The following is a 16,396-nucleotide window of genomic DNA, read 5'->3' as shown; positions in this document are numbered from 1 at the left end:
GTTCACTCAGTGGGTCACAGACTGTGCCACATTTGTGTTATCCCCTAACAGTGTTGTGATCTGTCCACAGGATTCTCTTTCCACAGCCTGAAACACAAACCAAACAATATGCATTAGATACAGATGCACTCCTTAAGATTTGCAATGCTGAGATTTGTTCATGTTAATTGATATTTCTAGGAAGTTAGGAGCATGTGCTAATATCACACTATCAGCTCCTCTCTATCACCAAAAGACATATTTTAGCTTGTACTGCTTCTTCTCTTAGCATTAACTTCCTTTTCTCCCTGGCTAACCTGATCCTAGGCTGACTCGCTGCATTGGAACCAACTGTGCTGCAAGATCTGCTGAAAAGTAGGCCTCCTGGATGGTTTGTACTGCAGGCACCAGCTAATCAGATTGCAGCATTCTGTGTAGAGTGATGGGATTGGATGAGAGAAAGATGCTTCAGCATGACGTTTAGCTTTTCTTTTCTTTTAATGATCTCTACATTTTAAAAAGTCTACCATGCTAAATACACAGATCTGAACTTCTACATTTGGGGACACCTGGTATGTAGTGTGATCCTTCAGCTTTAGTTCTGCATATTCTCCCAACTACAGATCTAGTTTTTGATTTCTGTCTCTTACACTTAGATATGTGTCTGTTTTCTTCTTGTTTACCAAGATGCTCCCATTTATCTTACCAGTGGATAGGTCGTCCTCAAAGCACAGAAGTCCCTCGAGGATATCCAGGCCGTTTCTAAAGGGCAGGAATCCACATACCATCCTGAACAGAAGGACTCCTAACGACCACACTGTTGCAGGCCTGGCGTGGTACCTCCGCTTTAGGAGGAATTCTGGAGGCCAGTATTCCAAGGTGCCTGAGAACATAACAGAGGAAGAGAAATAAGGAGAGCTGAGCACAGATCTTCATTTAACAGCTTAAGTGGCTATGGGACATCAGGCTCCTCTGAGGATCCTCTTTTTGTAAGCAATGTGTGAAGCTTGTAGTGATATCAGTGCCCTAAACTCAAATGTACCTGCATAATCAGTATGTCCAGCCTTCCTGACCCAGTCACCACAGCCAAAATCAATGAGCTTTAGCTCCAAGGTGTCCGTGTTGATGAGGAAGTTCTCTGTTTTGATGTCCCGGTGCAGGACACCTCGCTTGTGGCATTTTTTTGCCGCCCCAACTGCCTGGATCATTAAGTTTCTGGCCATGTCTTCAGTGATGGAACCTCCGAAGTTGTCAAGGAAGGCATCCAAGTCCATGCAGGGATGAGGACGCTCAAGGATTAGAATGTAGCGCTCAGGCTCATCAAACCAGTCGATGAGCTTTATAATATTGCTAACAGGTGGCTCACTCATCGTCTGCATGAGAGCCACTTCAGCAGGCACGGACTTGGAGTCATCAGGCTGCAGGACAACATTGTGAGATCAGATAATGAGAACTGATCATGTGAAATCCAGTTCTGTGTTACTACTAGTATGATTTATGGACAGGTTTTGAAGGTAAAACTGGGTTCTATGTACACTTACACTTTGGACGTATAGATCACCTTCCTGTTTTGTGACAAATTTAATGGCCACCTGCACACAAGGATAATACAAGGTATTAGGATTATGGGGACTGAAAAGACAATAGACGAGATAATGAAGTTATGGAGAGACTGAGGTAACAACCTGTAGGAGATCGGAGAGACGTGTTCCCGCAAAGACTGTTCCAAAGCCTCCTTCGCCCAGTTTCCTTCCAAAAATATATAAATCATCAAAGGTATCTGTGGAAAATAGTGGTGAACATGAGTATTAGCTCTCTTTAGATCATTTATCAAGAGTTTATCTATTAACATCATCTGCTGTGCAGGGGGCAGTGGAATTTACATCATGTAAACTTGGATAATTAAAGGTTCACTTATATACACAGGACCTTCTTCAGGTCTGGCCAATGAACTGACCTGGCTTGGTGGCCTTCGTTTGTCCATGAGTTGTATCCTTGGGATGGTTTACGGTCCCTTTCCTCTTCTTCCTGGTAGAGGCTTCAGTATTAGGAACTGGACTTGTTCCTACCAGAACACTGCGGCTGGATTCCACCTCTGTCCTTTTCCTTTTTCTTCCACCACCATCTGTGTACAGGATAATTTGTATTTTTAATGGAATTTCATAGACCGTGATCTGCGTATATTTCTGCTAATGGTAATACTAGACAGGTACATAACATTGATATACTATTTTCTTATGGTAAAGTGCTATTTAAATGTGCTGAAACTGCACTAGTGTCCATAAACAATGTTGCTAAGTAAAGAGCATTTTTGTCCCTTCACTAAAGTCTCATATCAGATTCAAAAGTGGCCTTAAAACAAAAGCAGCTCTAATAAGTAAAACTTCAGAAGGAGTGTATGGACTGACCTGTATGTTTAGAGCGCTGCTCCATCGTTTTCTGAGTGTTTTCGTTCATTGAACTCTTAAGTTGTACAGTTTTGCAGTTCTGCATCACTACCTCATTTATTGTGACATCATAATGAGCTTGTTGCCACGGTGATGTACTGACGATGTAGACATGGGCCATGTATACTCTATATGTATGTATAGAAATGTGTGTGTGTGTGTGTGAGAGAGAGAGAGAGAGAGGGAGAGATGCACCCATTGCTGACACAGATGTGCAAATGCACACACACAGCTTGTCTAGTCCCTGTGGAGAAAAACTGCCAACAAAATAGGACTCTCTGGAGCAGATAAACAATAATGTCTTGTGTAGGTGCGGAAGTAATCAGTCTCATAAAATAACTGTTAGAATCAGTGTCAGTGCATACCCATGATTGTGGTATAGACATGGGATTTAGGCCTGTATGACACGTAGGCCGTAGCTTGTGTTTCATACGATCAACATTTATTTACATCATTGCTTTACTGAGCCTATACTGAGCTGTCCCTGTCACCGCGATCACGGTCGTAGGTGGGCCATATGCAGCTTCACCAACCTTTCGCGGATTGAATGTTCTAACCAAGACTGTTTCACCTGGAATAAACAGGTGAGTAGGCTTGTCTGCGGGAACAGGGAGAGAACAAGAGACATTACCATGCACACTGTTCAATTGGGTGTGTTCTGCCAAAATGGTGTCCATGTCACCTGTAAAGGAAACGCTAGGATTACCACTGACCCATGGGTGGTAAATGGTCTACCAAATATTACCTCAAAAGGGGACAATTTAGTGGTGGCGCTGGGTGACATCCTAATTTCACATAGTACAGCAGGCAGTAAATCTAACCATTTCTTTCCGGTCTCCATCATTGCTTTACTGAGCCTTTCTTTTACTGTGCGGTTCATCCTTTCTACCACACCTGAAGACTGAGGATGATAAAGTATATAAAACTTCCACTCAACACCTAGATATGTGTACAACTTTTGGGTCACCTTTTGAGTCAATCACTAGTGAGATTCCGTATCGGGGTATGATTTCTTTTGACAAAATCTTGACCACCGTGCGAGCATCTTCTCTGGAACAAGGAAAAGCTTCAACCCATTTTGAAAAGTAGATACTTAAGCTGACCACAAGGCAGCATGTGTGTAAAATCTATCTGCAGACACTGAAAAGGATAATCTGGTGCAAGTAAATCGTCATGTTTAGCCTGAGTCTTACCTTGATTACTTCTTGCACGTCAAACAACTACTTAACAAGAGTTTGGTTGTTGTACGTATATCAGGGATACAAAACTGTTTCTAGATATTAGCTATCACCCCCCGTTTGGGCGACATTAAATACCATGAATACCATGAAATACCATGAAAATAGCGCACAAGAAAAGGCAGAACAGATTTAGGGAGGGCTATCCGGCCCTGGTCATTCCTAATCAATCCTCCATCTGCACCCATTGACGCCCAAAAGACACAGTCTTGAGGAGTGGCCTGCGATTGCAAAAAGAGCAAGACAATATAATTTCGGAACAAGTTCAGGAGAAAACATTGAAAAGGTCTCTTCAGTGACTGAGGCTTGAGGGCATAAAGAAGTATTAACTCAGCCCAGCGAGCAGCCTCATCCGCTAGTGCGTTACCCTTCGCTAGATCAGTGTCCGATGTGGTGTCATGACCTTTAACCTTAACAATGGCCAGACGTCTCGGCTTACTACATGCTGATAGGAGTGCTGACACCAGGTCAAATGGCAAATCTTACCAAAATCATGAACCACCCCAAAAGCGAGAGTCTGTATAAATGGTCACAATCTGATCCTAAAAACGTTGACAAGCTCTTACAAGTGCCATCAACTCTGCTGCCTGGGCAGATTTAAAGGGAAGAGAACATGCTTCCCAAATAGAATTAGGGAGAGAGCATACAGAATATCCACAATGAAATTCTGAATCAGAGGGCCTAAAACAGGAACCATCCACAAAGATGTGGAAACCACCCTCCAATGGGGTGCTAGAAAGGTCAGATCTTACACTTGATGACTCATGGATGAGTTCTAGACAATCATGATCAGCTATCACATCAGAGGAAGCCGATGTCAACAGAGACTCTAAAAGGATGACAGGTGTGCTATGAGTGGTGATGGTTTTGATAGAAAGATTCTGAGTAGAACAGAGAATGACCTCATAACCTAAACGTCGCTGAGCCGTCATGTGTTGTGTTTCAATGTTATTCAAAATAGTCAAGACCTGATGAGTTTCTCTGCATCAGTGACCATCAGGGCAAAAGCAGCCACAGCTCTAAGACAAGTGGGCATGCCCTATACTACCAAATCTATAGATTTTGACAAATAGTCGTAACTACCTCCATGCTCCTGGGCCAGGACCCCCCCTGCCACGCTGCCGTTCTCAGAGACATACAGATGAAAGGGCAGGTCATAGTTAGGCAGACCTAGTGCTGGAGCTGAGCACAGTGCGGCCTTCAAGTCCTGAATGCATGGTACATCGGTTCAGTCCATTCAAGCTTATCAGGGCAGTCTTTGGTGCAAGCTTGTCTCAATGCCTTGTCATGTGTTAAACAGTCTGGGACCCATTGACGGCAGTGTTGACCAGGCCTAACTCATGGCCTTTTTTGTGACTGGACGAGGAATGACACATATGAAAGTTCACCAGGAGCAAGCACAAACCCCAGATAGGTGACAGAGGGTTTGCACCACTGTAGTTTGGCAGGTGATACCTTGAAGCCACATGTAGCCAGGTGTTTCAACAATTCACAGGACCCTTTCTGGCACTGTTCCTTAGTAGTGGAAGACAGCAGAATGTCAGAACTAAAATCTTTTATAGTGACTTTTATTATGAAGTATACAATATTCACATTCAAATATAGAATATATAAACATATATATACACTATTTTACACTATTATGCATGGTCTGTTCCAAATAAACAAGTTTCTAATATATGAGGTATGAAATTTACAGATTTCTATTTACATATAAGCTCGTATAGTGAGTGAGCCTGTAGTAAAAAAAAAATAAGGTTATATTACAGGATAAACAACATATATTATTGTAAAATTCCAAATATACCAATTTGACATATTTTCCCTGATGATTATATAATTTATGTTTGTACATGGATCACATGTTCTGGTGAGTTTCACTTACTTGTCAAAGCATGCTACCATAGTGTAGATTTATTGGGCCATGTATGTGATACAAATGTCATTGGTCTACAGTAGTTGTGAAAACTGATGGAGCAAAATTCATTTTAGTTTGTGTATATGGGAATAACAGTACAGCGATTAACAAAATATTTTAAGCAGACCTTTGTAGGAAGATAAAGTAATGAAGGGTAAAATACTGGACAGATCAGGTTGTTATAGGAGAAGACTTTAATGTAGTTCCAGACGACTCAGTTGATCATCTTCCCTCTAGAGGGCAGCAGCATCTTTTTGATTATATTTTCAATAACTTAGTCTCCAATACTAATCTGACAAACTGTTGGAGGACAAGAAACCCCAATGCCAGACAGTACACCTGGTTTAATGCTTCCAATAATGGTCAGTGTTCAAGGCTACACTACTGGTTAATCCCTCACAATATGACGGATAGTATTTTAAGTTGTGAAATTCACCTTTGAATTCAATTAGGAAATTTAATAGTAACCTTTTGCTTAATTGAAGATATTTCACTACTGGAAATTTCACCTTTGAACAAATGGGAGTGGTTTAAATGCAATGTTAGAGCAGCAGCAATTAGGACAGTATGCTTCTAAACAGATGAGGGTCCAACACTCACAACAGACACACACAGACTCGTTCAGCATTGATTAGGAAGTGAATATGGGTTGAATGCAGTGTATTAAGCTTAGCCTGTAGCTCAGCTAGTCTGTGCTGCAGCATGACTGAGGAGACAGCATGACTGCTTCTCTTTAGTGAACGGGTATCCCGGATGTAAAGAGGACCGGCTACATTTATACACTGATCCATTAATAAAGACTTTTATCTTAGATTTTGTCTGAATAACTTAATACTTTTGTCTCAGTCCCTCTGACGCCCACTTTCCAGAGTGTGTAAAAGTGTGTAAAAAAGAAAGAAGAGAGAGACATTTTTAGGTCAAATAAAGTTCATTTTATTATTTTTATCTGTGGTTAATAAGAATGAGAATTATATCAGTGGTATATTAATTTAACTTTGAAAATATCAAATTGACATTTGCGTTGTATTAAAGGACAGAAACAGTCATTGTAGGAGATTAAACTAGACGCTAGGTGGCAGCATGGAGTCAGGAGTCAAATGCTTCAACAGCACTGAACTGTGTTGATACTCTGAAAAGCTTCTCAGTGAGCATCTCTACACCAAAGCTGCTCAAGTACTTCAAGTACATCGCTGCGCTAATGGCGCCCCCCTGTGAAGAGTCTTAAGCTCGCCATTACAGCACAGTGTGTAATAAAAACTGAATCAAAATTTCTGAAGAATTTCATTTTTAAAGCATAAAGGAAAATGATATCACTCTCCAGTGTAAATTAGACCTTCCAGCAGTAAATATTCAATCAGCTTCTAGTTAAAGAAATATTTGAAGGAAACAGTGGCATAGGGTTCAATTAAACTGCTCACACCACCCAACCTAACCCCTCATATGAGTCGTGTTTTATGTTAAATTAAATATAGGAAATGTTACACAAGGAACGACAACAAATATTTACCATCTCACCCTAAATGTCACGAGAAGCGCTGGGAAGTGAGGCTTTATACAAGGAAGCTGCTACTGACATATAATGATCGCTAGATGGCGATTCTTCCACGCATCATTCAGTTGGGTGTAGAGACTCTCGATATGCCGGGTGAGTTTAAACTGTTCACTGGATGTTCAAAAATATTATTATAATTAAAAATATATTAAATAATCATAGCAATAAAAAAATAATAATAATCATATACATAAGAATAATCAGTGTAATTACAAAAGTATATTTAATTATTAAATAATTGTTTACTGTTGACACTGTTAATATTGGTTCTGAAGGATGCCAATGCCCCCTACTGTTACCATAAAGCTATAACTGTCAGGCCCTCGTTATCACGCCCTCCCTCGGGGCGATCCCAAGCCGCCGCCCACAGGCACAAATAAGTACTTCCTGTTCATTTCTGTTCATTTGTGTTGATTTGTGTTTGGGGTCCTTAAGTGATTGTTTATACTTATTTTGATCATTGAATAAATTATACAAATATTTTATAGATTATATTATTTTTCTCCACATGACCTGGATTTGCAGACTGGATGGTTAACCTATCTTGAGAACTTTAGTGTTACTGTCTTCAAAGGAAAGCCACAACTTTTCATGAAACTAACAAAACATCTGTTCTTTGTTTCAGTCTCCAGTATTCTCAGAGCTTCTGGCTATTCTCAGCTTCTGCCTGGTAAGATACACACACACCTTTCCTGCTTCAGTCCAGTTCAGTTTAAAGCTTATGTGTGTTTATGACAGATGGGTCTGCCCTACAGTGAGTAGGTGTGTTGGCTTGGAGGCCTATTCAGCATGGTTAAAAAAACACATGTATCCAGGATGTACTTGGATTACTTGGATGTAATGCAAGCTAGCAGACCAAGAAGCATTCTGGCCAATAAGACACACAGATCTTCCCTTAACTTCTGTTATTAGACTGTACTATTACACTGCATAGTGTTAGAAGGGTGAGCTGAACTGTATTGATTACTTAAGTGCTGATTTAACACTGGGAGCTTTACTGTGCATGTAGTCTTTATAAGTCAGAAGTCAGAGGTTTCTTAATAACAAAAACTAACTGGCACCATCAATGATCAGAGATTAATCCCATTTCTTTAACCGACACCCTGGAGTGCCCAAAGCTCACCCTAAACACCTCAAACTGTGTCGTCTCACCTGGGGAAGCAGCCCAGTACTGCTGTGACCACTGTAACATCTTATACTAGTCACACAGGAGCAACTCCATCAGCATCACTGTGGGTAAGAGCACAGAGAATGACTTTATAATAAGCTCATCTGACTGCAGTAGTAGTAGCAGCATTCTGTAATCATGTGTGAGCAGCACGGATTGCTACTGGCTATCTAAGAACGTCCATAAAAAACGTGCTACTACCTGATTCACACCCGGACAGTTTTGTGCTAAGCATGTGCTGCTCTGTTTAGAGAACAGGTATATATATAATAACAGGTATATATATTATAAGAAGTTATAAGAACCAATGAACATTAAAGAGAATATTATATTATACTAATTAGCACTAAATCAAGAATTCTGTGATTTACACTATATGGACAAAAGTATTTGGACACCTGCTCATTCATTGTTTCTTCCAAAATGAAGGTAATAAAAAAGTATTTATCCTGCTTTTGTTGGAGTAACTGTCTCTACTGTTCAGGGAAGAAGGCTTTCTACTAGATTTTATTGCATTAAGAGCGTTAATGAAGTCAGGATGTTGGATGATCAACACCCCACCACCTCCCCAACTCATCCCATCTAAAACTATTAGATGGAGCACCACCATAATTCATCTCAATGCTGGGTGGTTTTATACCCCTCTAACCCACATCTGACACTAGGCATGGCGCAAGCAGGTTCATGTTTACTATCTGCTCTAGAAATTGTCCTATTCTATTGGCAGTACTTTTCTACAAGCACTAGACAAGCTGTGTGCTGTCTGCACATCTGTGTCAGAAATGGCTGCAGCTTAAAGATGCTGAATTCAGTCATTAGAAGGTGTGTCAACAAACATTTGGTCATTGGCCATTATCTATTTTTAGCAGAGCAACTTAACTGATTGGTATCTGTCTGGCTGTCATCAGCTCACAAACAGTAGCTGCCTTCTCACAGACAACTGCTGTATGTGTGAACAGCCACTGTGGGTGAGCTGCTGTAATCACAATGTGGTCTGTGTGAATCTCCTTCAGTGCTTCTGGTGACTGGTTTTACTGGTGGCTTGAAGGACCTGAGGTGACCAGGAGCTGCAGCTCCTCCATCATCTGCTCCGTTCAACCACAGTATCCAGGAGGTACCAGGTGGTGAATCCAGCATCACCAGAACTCAGTCAGCTGTTAACCACTCAACCACCTTCTCCTTCCCTGAGGCTGATTATGTCCACCGGGGAAACTAAAGCTGTGTTTATGAAGTAACTGTGTCTTCTTTTAGATCCTCCAACACTGAACTCTTGGCCGTCACTGTGAAAGTTACAGTAATAAGATTTTATTTTATTTTTCTGGTGTACTGTTGCACCCAATGTGACCCCGTGTCCTATACTGGGATTCACAGCCAGCTAAACTCCCTTTTGCATCACTTCCTTCAAGGAACAGGCGCGTGATGTATTTGGACAGAATTTAATGCAAAAAAGGTGTGAAACTGAAACAATACAAAATACAGAAAGATACTCAGTATACAAATCATAATATGTCCACTTAAATCAAATACACATTTCCTTTTATGTATAGGATGCATTAAGGGCCAATTTTAACTTCAAATTGGACTTCACTATACTGACATATACAGCACCTTAAAACTTCCCAAATTTACTTCAATAATGACATGTATATTATCTGACAATCAAATAAAACTTCAAACTTACTCATATTGCCACTCAAAGGAACAGAAAGGAGTGGATGGCTTGAGTAGATACACACCATGCTTCGCCTGCCTCATGAGAAAACTAAAACCTTTCCTGAAAATTGGCAACGTTAAGTGTTGCTAGTCCCTCCTTAAATCTAGGAAACATGTCAATCAGAACAGTCACTTATATATTCTGTACAATTGTAGCATTTAGCAGTGCATCCCTACATGAAGTGTCAGATACATGCACATTAAACAAACTGGTAAAAGAATCATTTAATCAACTTTAGATGTACAAATTAAGTGATGAACTCAAATGTACTCAAAATAAATGTAATACCTCTGAATGGAGAAATGGTTGCAGTAGATGAAATACCACTGAATGTAATCCTGTATGACTTTCTTCTAGTCATTCAGTGTCTTAATGAAGTTTAAGCATCCCGCTGTCTGGAGCATGCTGGAGTGTTTATCTGTGCATCTCTGTAGTTCACTCACAGATGTTGCATTGAATATCTAGATCATAAAGATTATGTACTAATGTAAAAGACACATAGTATTACCCTATTTCTATATTTGCCTAAACAGAACTGATAAGACAATATTGCTCTTACAATTATGCTTAATACTATCTTAAAGATTTAATCACACCCTGTATTCATAAAGATTCTCCAAGTAGGAGCGGTTATTGTCACTAAGATCACTGCAAATGAGACAGAAATCTGATTTTAGATCATCACATGTACTCTGAAGCTTTATGAATATTGGTCTAGACTTAGTAAACCTTAAACAATACTCAAATTGATTTTACTGGATGACAAATGTTGTCTCATCGTATTAAATGTTACATTCCCTCAAGGAGAGAATTCCTCACTTCTTCATCTGGTATATCTTCTATAGGAGCCTCAATGGACTTCACTTTACCTACAAAGTACTGGAAGAGATTTATGAAAGACACAGATGCCCTGAGGCACAGAGAATTTTACCAGCATGTCATTGGATGGGTTGTATGTAGATCCTATAAATCCTTGTATGGCTCCATCCCACACATTTGCTCTGTTAATGCTGAATCTGCTGCAGGACTCTTTATCTATCTTCAGAGACAAATTGGACACTACATCTGAAGCTGTCAGTCTGTAAATTACCCAGACATACAGACAATAAGGTTTATGCATGTTTTCACCATGGTCAAAAAATAAAAGTAGTGATTTGACAAACCAGAAAAACCCAACATTAAATTGTTAGTTATATTATGTTATAGTATGTTCCAATTCATTTTGTATATTGGCCTGATACAATAACTCTGATCTGAATAAACATATCAACACAGTACTGTATGTACAGTGGGGAAAAAAGTATTTAGTCAGTCACCAATTGTGCAAGTTCTCCCACTTAAAAAGATGCGAGAGGCCTGTAATTGACATCATATATATATATATATATATATATATATATATATATATATATATATATGAGAGAGAGAGAGAGAGAGATGCTGTTACTGAATGTGGGATGATCATATATGAGTGAAAGTGAAAGTAAGGTTGTACAGCGTGAGTCTGCAGTTTCTCTCCTTTAAGTTGATACTATTAATAATTCTGATGTCTAAAACAGCCCCAGATTCTGACTGCAATGTTTGTGCATTTGAAATACACTGTACTATTTTATTCTAGCACTGCTAATAATAACTCTAATGTTTGAAAGAAGGAACCTTTTAGATATATGTGTTATAAACACATGACCATCACTGACTGTGAACATGTGTTACATTAAGTTTATCCAACCCAGCAAACATTGGCCCATTCTATACTTCTGTTAAACAGCAGTTATATATCTATATTACAGTTCTCATGCAGCCTTAAACCTTTCAGGTTTATCGCAGAGCAAATTGTACAAGCATGTGCCTTTCTGGTGACAAGACTTTTTATCCCCTTGACATTCCTGTGCCCTTAATGAATATATGAGCTTTAGAGCTCATTGTACTGGTCTTTCAACTGACCAAACAGAGGAAACACATTTGAAATTATGTAAAATTAAACTTAAGCATTTACATTTACATTTACGGCATTTAGCAAATGCTCTTTTCCAGAGTGACTTACAAATGTGCTTTGCTATTTACCCAAGAATAACCTCAGTTAGTTTGAATAGACTCAAAATTAAAAGATACCTCTAAGTTTAAAGACTCTAAGTATAAGCATGTGTTCTGTGTGTGCCCTCTGCTGGCCACTAGTGGAATAGTGATTAGGGGATGCACCTGGTGTAAATATGAAACCTGCTGATTTATAAGGGACTTGAGCTCAGCGGTCATGTGCTTGCTCAGATTTAGGGTAGAATCCCTGGAGTGATAGTAGATCTTGGCTTCCAGGAGATTGTTGTACTATTGACCATCTGACCACTGTTATTGGAGAGGTCGTTATCTCTCTTGTGTTTCTCTCTCTCTGTGGTCTTTGTTGCAGAGCGTGGAGACTATAGATATAGATAGATGACTTCGGAATCTGATTTTTAAAAGCTCTTTAAATAAAGCTATTTTCTGAGCTTTTCCAACTTTATATGTTGCAGTCTTCTACGGGCTGGCCGTAACCCTTGTTACAGTGACTGTTTAGAAGGATAACAGCAAAAGTAGGAAAAGCTGTTAAGCAAAACACTTAAAGCAAAAGACAATCAAGTGTTTTTCTGCCACTTCTATCTTTTAAACTAATGGGTCAGGGAATTCAGCAGATGCTCTCATCCAGAGCACTTACAAAAGTGCTTATTTATCTCCCAAAGCTAGTGTCGATAGACCCTGAGTTAAAGGCAGTTTTGAGCCATGGCATTGCCAGGAATGAGCCGCACAATACCTTATATGAACAATTTCTAAGAAATGCACAATTCCTAGAACCTGAATGTAGAGATAACTGTCTGAAACCCTGTGGAGACGAACATGAGCAGTGCAATATGTAGGTATTTCTGTAAATGCAATGAAAGCTTTAATAGATGTGATATTAGTGCTAAAAGTGGGTCTTTAGTTGATGTTTAAAAATGTGATGTCGAATTCTCCAGATAGTGTAAAGCAGAAATTTGCATGATGGACTCAGGTTTGGAACAAGCCGTGAAAAATAACTGGTCATCAACACCGCAAATACCTCAAGGCTTCATGCTTCTTTAAATCAAGGAGTTTGCAAAGTAAATTGAGAGATCACAGTAAAGACCTGTAGCTCAAAGGATGTAAAGCACCATCTGCAGGAGCTTCCTACCACCTTAAACATGCAAGGTGCTTATATCTGATATCCTATATCTCATGCTGATATCTGAAGTAGGCCTGGTTATTAGTTTTTGCTGGTTGTCAGCAGCTGAAGTACATCAGGGAAGGGTGATAGAGATGGGGGACAAGTTTGAGAGTAAATGGTGTTCACAAAGTAGTAGTAGCTGAAAATAAGTAGCTGAATCTGCAGGTGTATGGAAGCTGTAGGAAGCATACGGTCATATGGGTCTACCAGCAGTGGCAAAAATCCCAGTCTACAGGGAATTCTCCACATACTTATCATCAAACTGAAATGAGCAAAGGCCTCTTGCATGCCACTCTGCTCTATATGTTCATGGTATGCAGTTTCCTTTCAGAAATTGGTGGTGAAGGACCTGCATTGTCTGCATTTAAAAGCGATTCTGTGAAGTGAATCAATTTTCATTCTCTAGCCGTGAAACCCTCCAGCGATCCCTGTCCATCAGCTTTGTCTTTCGGCCACAATTCTAATAAGAAATTTCCTGTACCACCTCTTCTCAATCCGTGAACCCCGTTGCAGGTTTTCATAGCCTGCTCATCCTTGTGCAGCGCCATCTACAGGACCCTAAAGTTTTTACTGCTTTAAACACGCAAGGTAACTAATTTATTGTCCAGGAGGCTAATATTCATAAGCTACAGTTCAGAATATAAAAGATGCTGCTCTAGAATAAACTGATCTGAACTATTTCTGTAGGGTATTCTATATGAGGGAAAAAATTAAAGAAAAATCTTGACAGAGGGAGTCTGCAGTTTCTCTCTATGACAATATTAATATCTCAAACAGGCACCAGATGATGGCAGGCAAGTGTTCATGTTTATTATATGACTGTCACGTCTTCTTGGCTATTTTTCCACATCTGAAATGATTTATATGGGATGATGCTGAATGAAACTGAAAGTAAATTTGTGTAGGGGGGAGGTTCAGCCCCCCTGATGCTGATCATGCTGATATCTGAAGCAGGCCTGGTTAGTTTCAGTCTTGTACAATCTGGTCAAGGGTGAGACACAGAGCAAGACTGTTCTTCCAGCTCCTGATTCTGGAGAGTGGACAACCGACAGATATCAGGTATGAATAAAGAACATCTATCTATTCAAATTTAACTGAATAAAATAAATAATACATTTAAATTGTGGATTTTAATGCCTTTTTCTCTCTTTTCCTTTTAATTCATTTTAAAGCTTCACATTAAGGACAACTGTAAGGCTTGTTAAGGGGTTTATCCTTATAGTATATATTTTTAATACATAATGTATATATTAATATACTAAATAGTACAACTTAATAACTGTGAAAATTTAATATACTGAATAAAAGAACTGTGAGGGTTTAAAATACTAGTAACAGAACTAACTGTAAGGGTTGTAATATACTACATAATAGAATTTAACTGTGAGGGATATGTCTTTTAAAATTGTTTATAAAATGGAATTAATATCAATTTATTTTTCTTTGAGGAAAAAGGTACGAACCCCCCACATTTATTATTCTTTCAAATGTGTAGAATCAGACTTAGGTGCAGAACATCAGCTGCAGATGATCAGAACATGGTTGGAGAGGATTATTCTGGAGGAGTCTGGAGTTTTATTTAAACCTCAGATGTTTAGTCTGGTCTGATCTTGATGGTTGAAGTGAGTGGTGAAGAAGATCACCATTATGGCCAGATCCAGAGAGTTCTCTGAGGCCTTCAGAAAGAAGGGTGAAGATGCAGAGGGGTCTAGGAAGAGGTTTAAAAAGATCTCAGAACACTTGATCAGTGATGATTTTCATGGGAGGTGAGGAATCCCTTTCCTGTCAAAGAAAAACAAGCTTGTTCGGTATCTTTCTGATGATAGATGCTAGATTTGATGACATTTTAAGATTGTTGGAGACTTCTTTACTCATCTTCAGGTCTGCTCTGGGGTGAATTTGCTGGGATGTCCTGATCTAGCCATAAAGGTTTTTGTAGATGATTTAGTGGACAGTGGAACAGCTGATTTCTAATGGTTAACCCTTTATCTTTTAGCCATTTTAAGTTATAAGGAATACATGTGGGGATGTTATTGTCATGTCTGCTTTTGTTTTGTGTTGCCATGTGTTCCCAAGCTCCCAAGACTCTGTTTGTGTCTTGTCTGTCCTAGCCACGCCTGTCCATTAGTGCTTCCACCAGTGTCTCCTTTGTAACCACGCCCCCTTGTTACTCCCAGATGTTCCTTGTTATCCTCTGTATAAGTACCTCTTTGTTTCAGTCGTCCCTTGTCTAGTCGTGTGCATGTCCTTGTGGGTGTGTTCAGTTTCATGCTTTGGATTTTTGTTTATTAATAAATATCCTGGGAGTACATCTGCCTCTGTCTCCAATGACAAACCGTGACAGAAGATGTTTAAATAAGTTTATTTGTGTCAAATGTGTTTAAATACAAAGGTTTTTATGAGGTGTCCAATTTTGTTTATAAGCAAATAAATAAATAAAAGTCAATGGTGCATTCTTTTAATGAATATGTAAAAAAAAAAAATAAGAAAAAAATCCTTTTGTTGACTTCTAAGATGGGTGAGACACAGAGCAAGCAGTGGGTTCTTCTGGCTAATGGTTCCACAGGCTGGAACAATTACAGACATCAGGTCTGTCTACAGTTTATTGTTTATTTAAATTTTAGATATTCAAAACAGATAATAAACGCTTTCTGATATCCAGCACTGTGTAAAAACCTTCTTATCTATTGATCAGGCTGATGTGTGCCATGCCTATCAGATGGTTCACCACAATGGCATTCCAGATGAGCAGATTGCAGTGATGATGTATGATGGTATAGCTTACAATGCAGAGTAAGTGGAATTTTTATTTTCATCCTGTAATGGCTGAATATGTCGACTGTATTTGTTGGTAAACTGAGATGAGGTGTGTGTGGAGTGGAAAGTGGAAGCAGAAACTCTACAGCTTTTTTTTTGCTCCTATCAACAGGAACCCAAATCCAGGAGAAATCATCAACGAGCCTGATGGCCCAAGCGTTTATCCAGGAGTTCTGAAAGACTACACCGGACATGTATAAGTAAGTGTAAGTATTTGGTCAATAACAAAAGCTTAACGCAATACTTTGTAACATACCCTTTGTTGTTAATGACAGAGGTCAAACGTTTCCTGTAAGTCTTCACCAGGTTTGCACACACTGTAGCTGGTATTTGGGCCCATTCCTTTATGCAG

At 39.4% G+C, this 16,396-nt stretch overlaps 1 protein-coding gene across 1 annotated transcript in view; it reads right to left on the bottom strand.

Moving 5' to 3' along the window:
* Positions 1-302: 302 nt before the first annotated feature.
* The window catches only part of LOC140536278 (serine/threonine-protein kinase pim-1-like), a 29,214-nt gene continuing 13,120 nt past the window's right edge, over positions 303-16,396 (bottom strand). Inside the window, exons 3-10 of the mRNA XM_072657995.1 lie at positions 4,748-4,871; positions 2,998-3,024; positions 1,937-2,104; positions 1,665-1,759; positions 1,521-1,571; positions 1,022-1,397; positions 686-862; positions 303-409 (exon numbers count right to left, since the gene is read on the bottom strand). Of these exons, the coding sequence (XP_072514096.1) occupies positions 303-409; positions 686-862; positions 1,022-1,397; positions 1,521-1,571; positions 1,665-1,759; positions 1,937-2,104; positions 2,998-3,024; positions 4,748-4,871 (1,125 nt within the window). The remainder of the gene's footprint in view (positions 410-685; positions 863-1,021; positions 1,398-1,520; positions 1,572-1,664; positions 1,760-1,936; positions 2,105-2,997; positions 3,025-4,747; positions 4,872-16,396) is intronic.

Source organism: Salminus brasiliensis, chromosome 15 (assembly GCF_030463535.1).
Source record: "Salminus brasiliensis chromosome 15, fSalBra1.hap2, whole genome shotgun sequence".
NCBI classification, from domain to species: Eukaryota; Metazoa; Chordata; class Actinopteri; order Characiformes; family Bryconidae; genus Salminus; species Salminus brasiliensis.
This window is presented reverse-complemented; position numbering and strand designations above follow the sequence as displayed.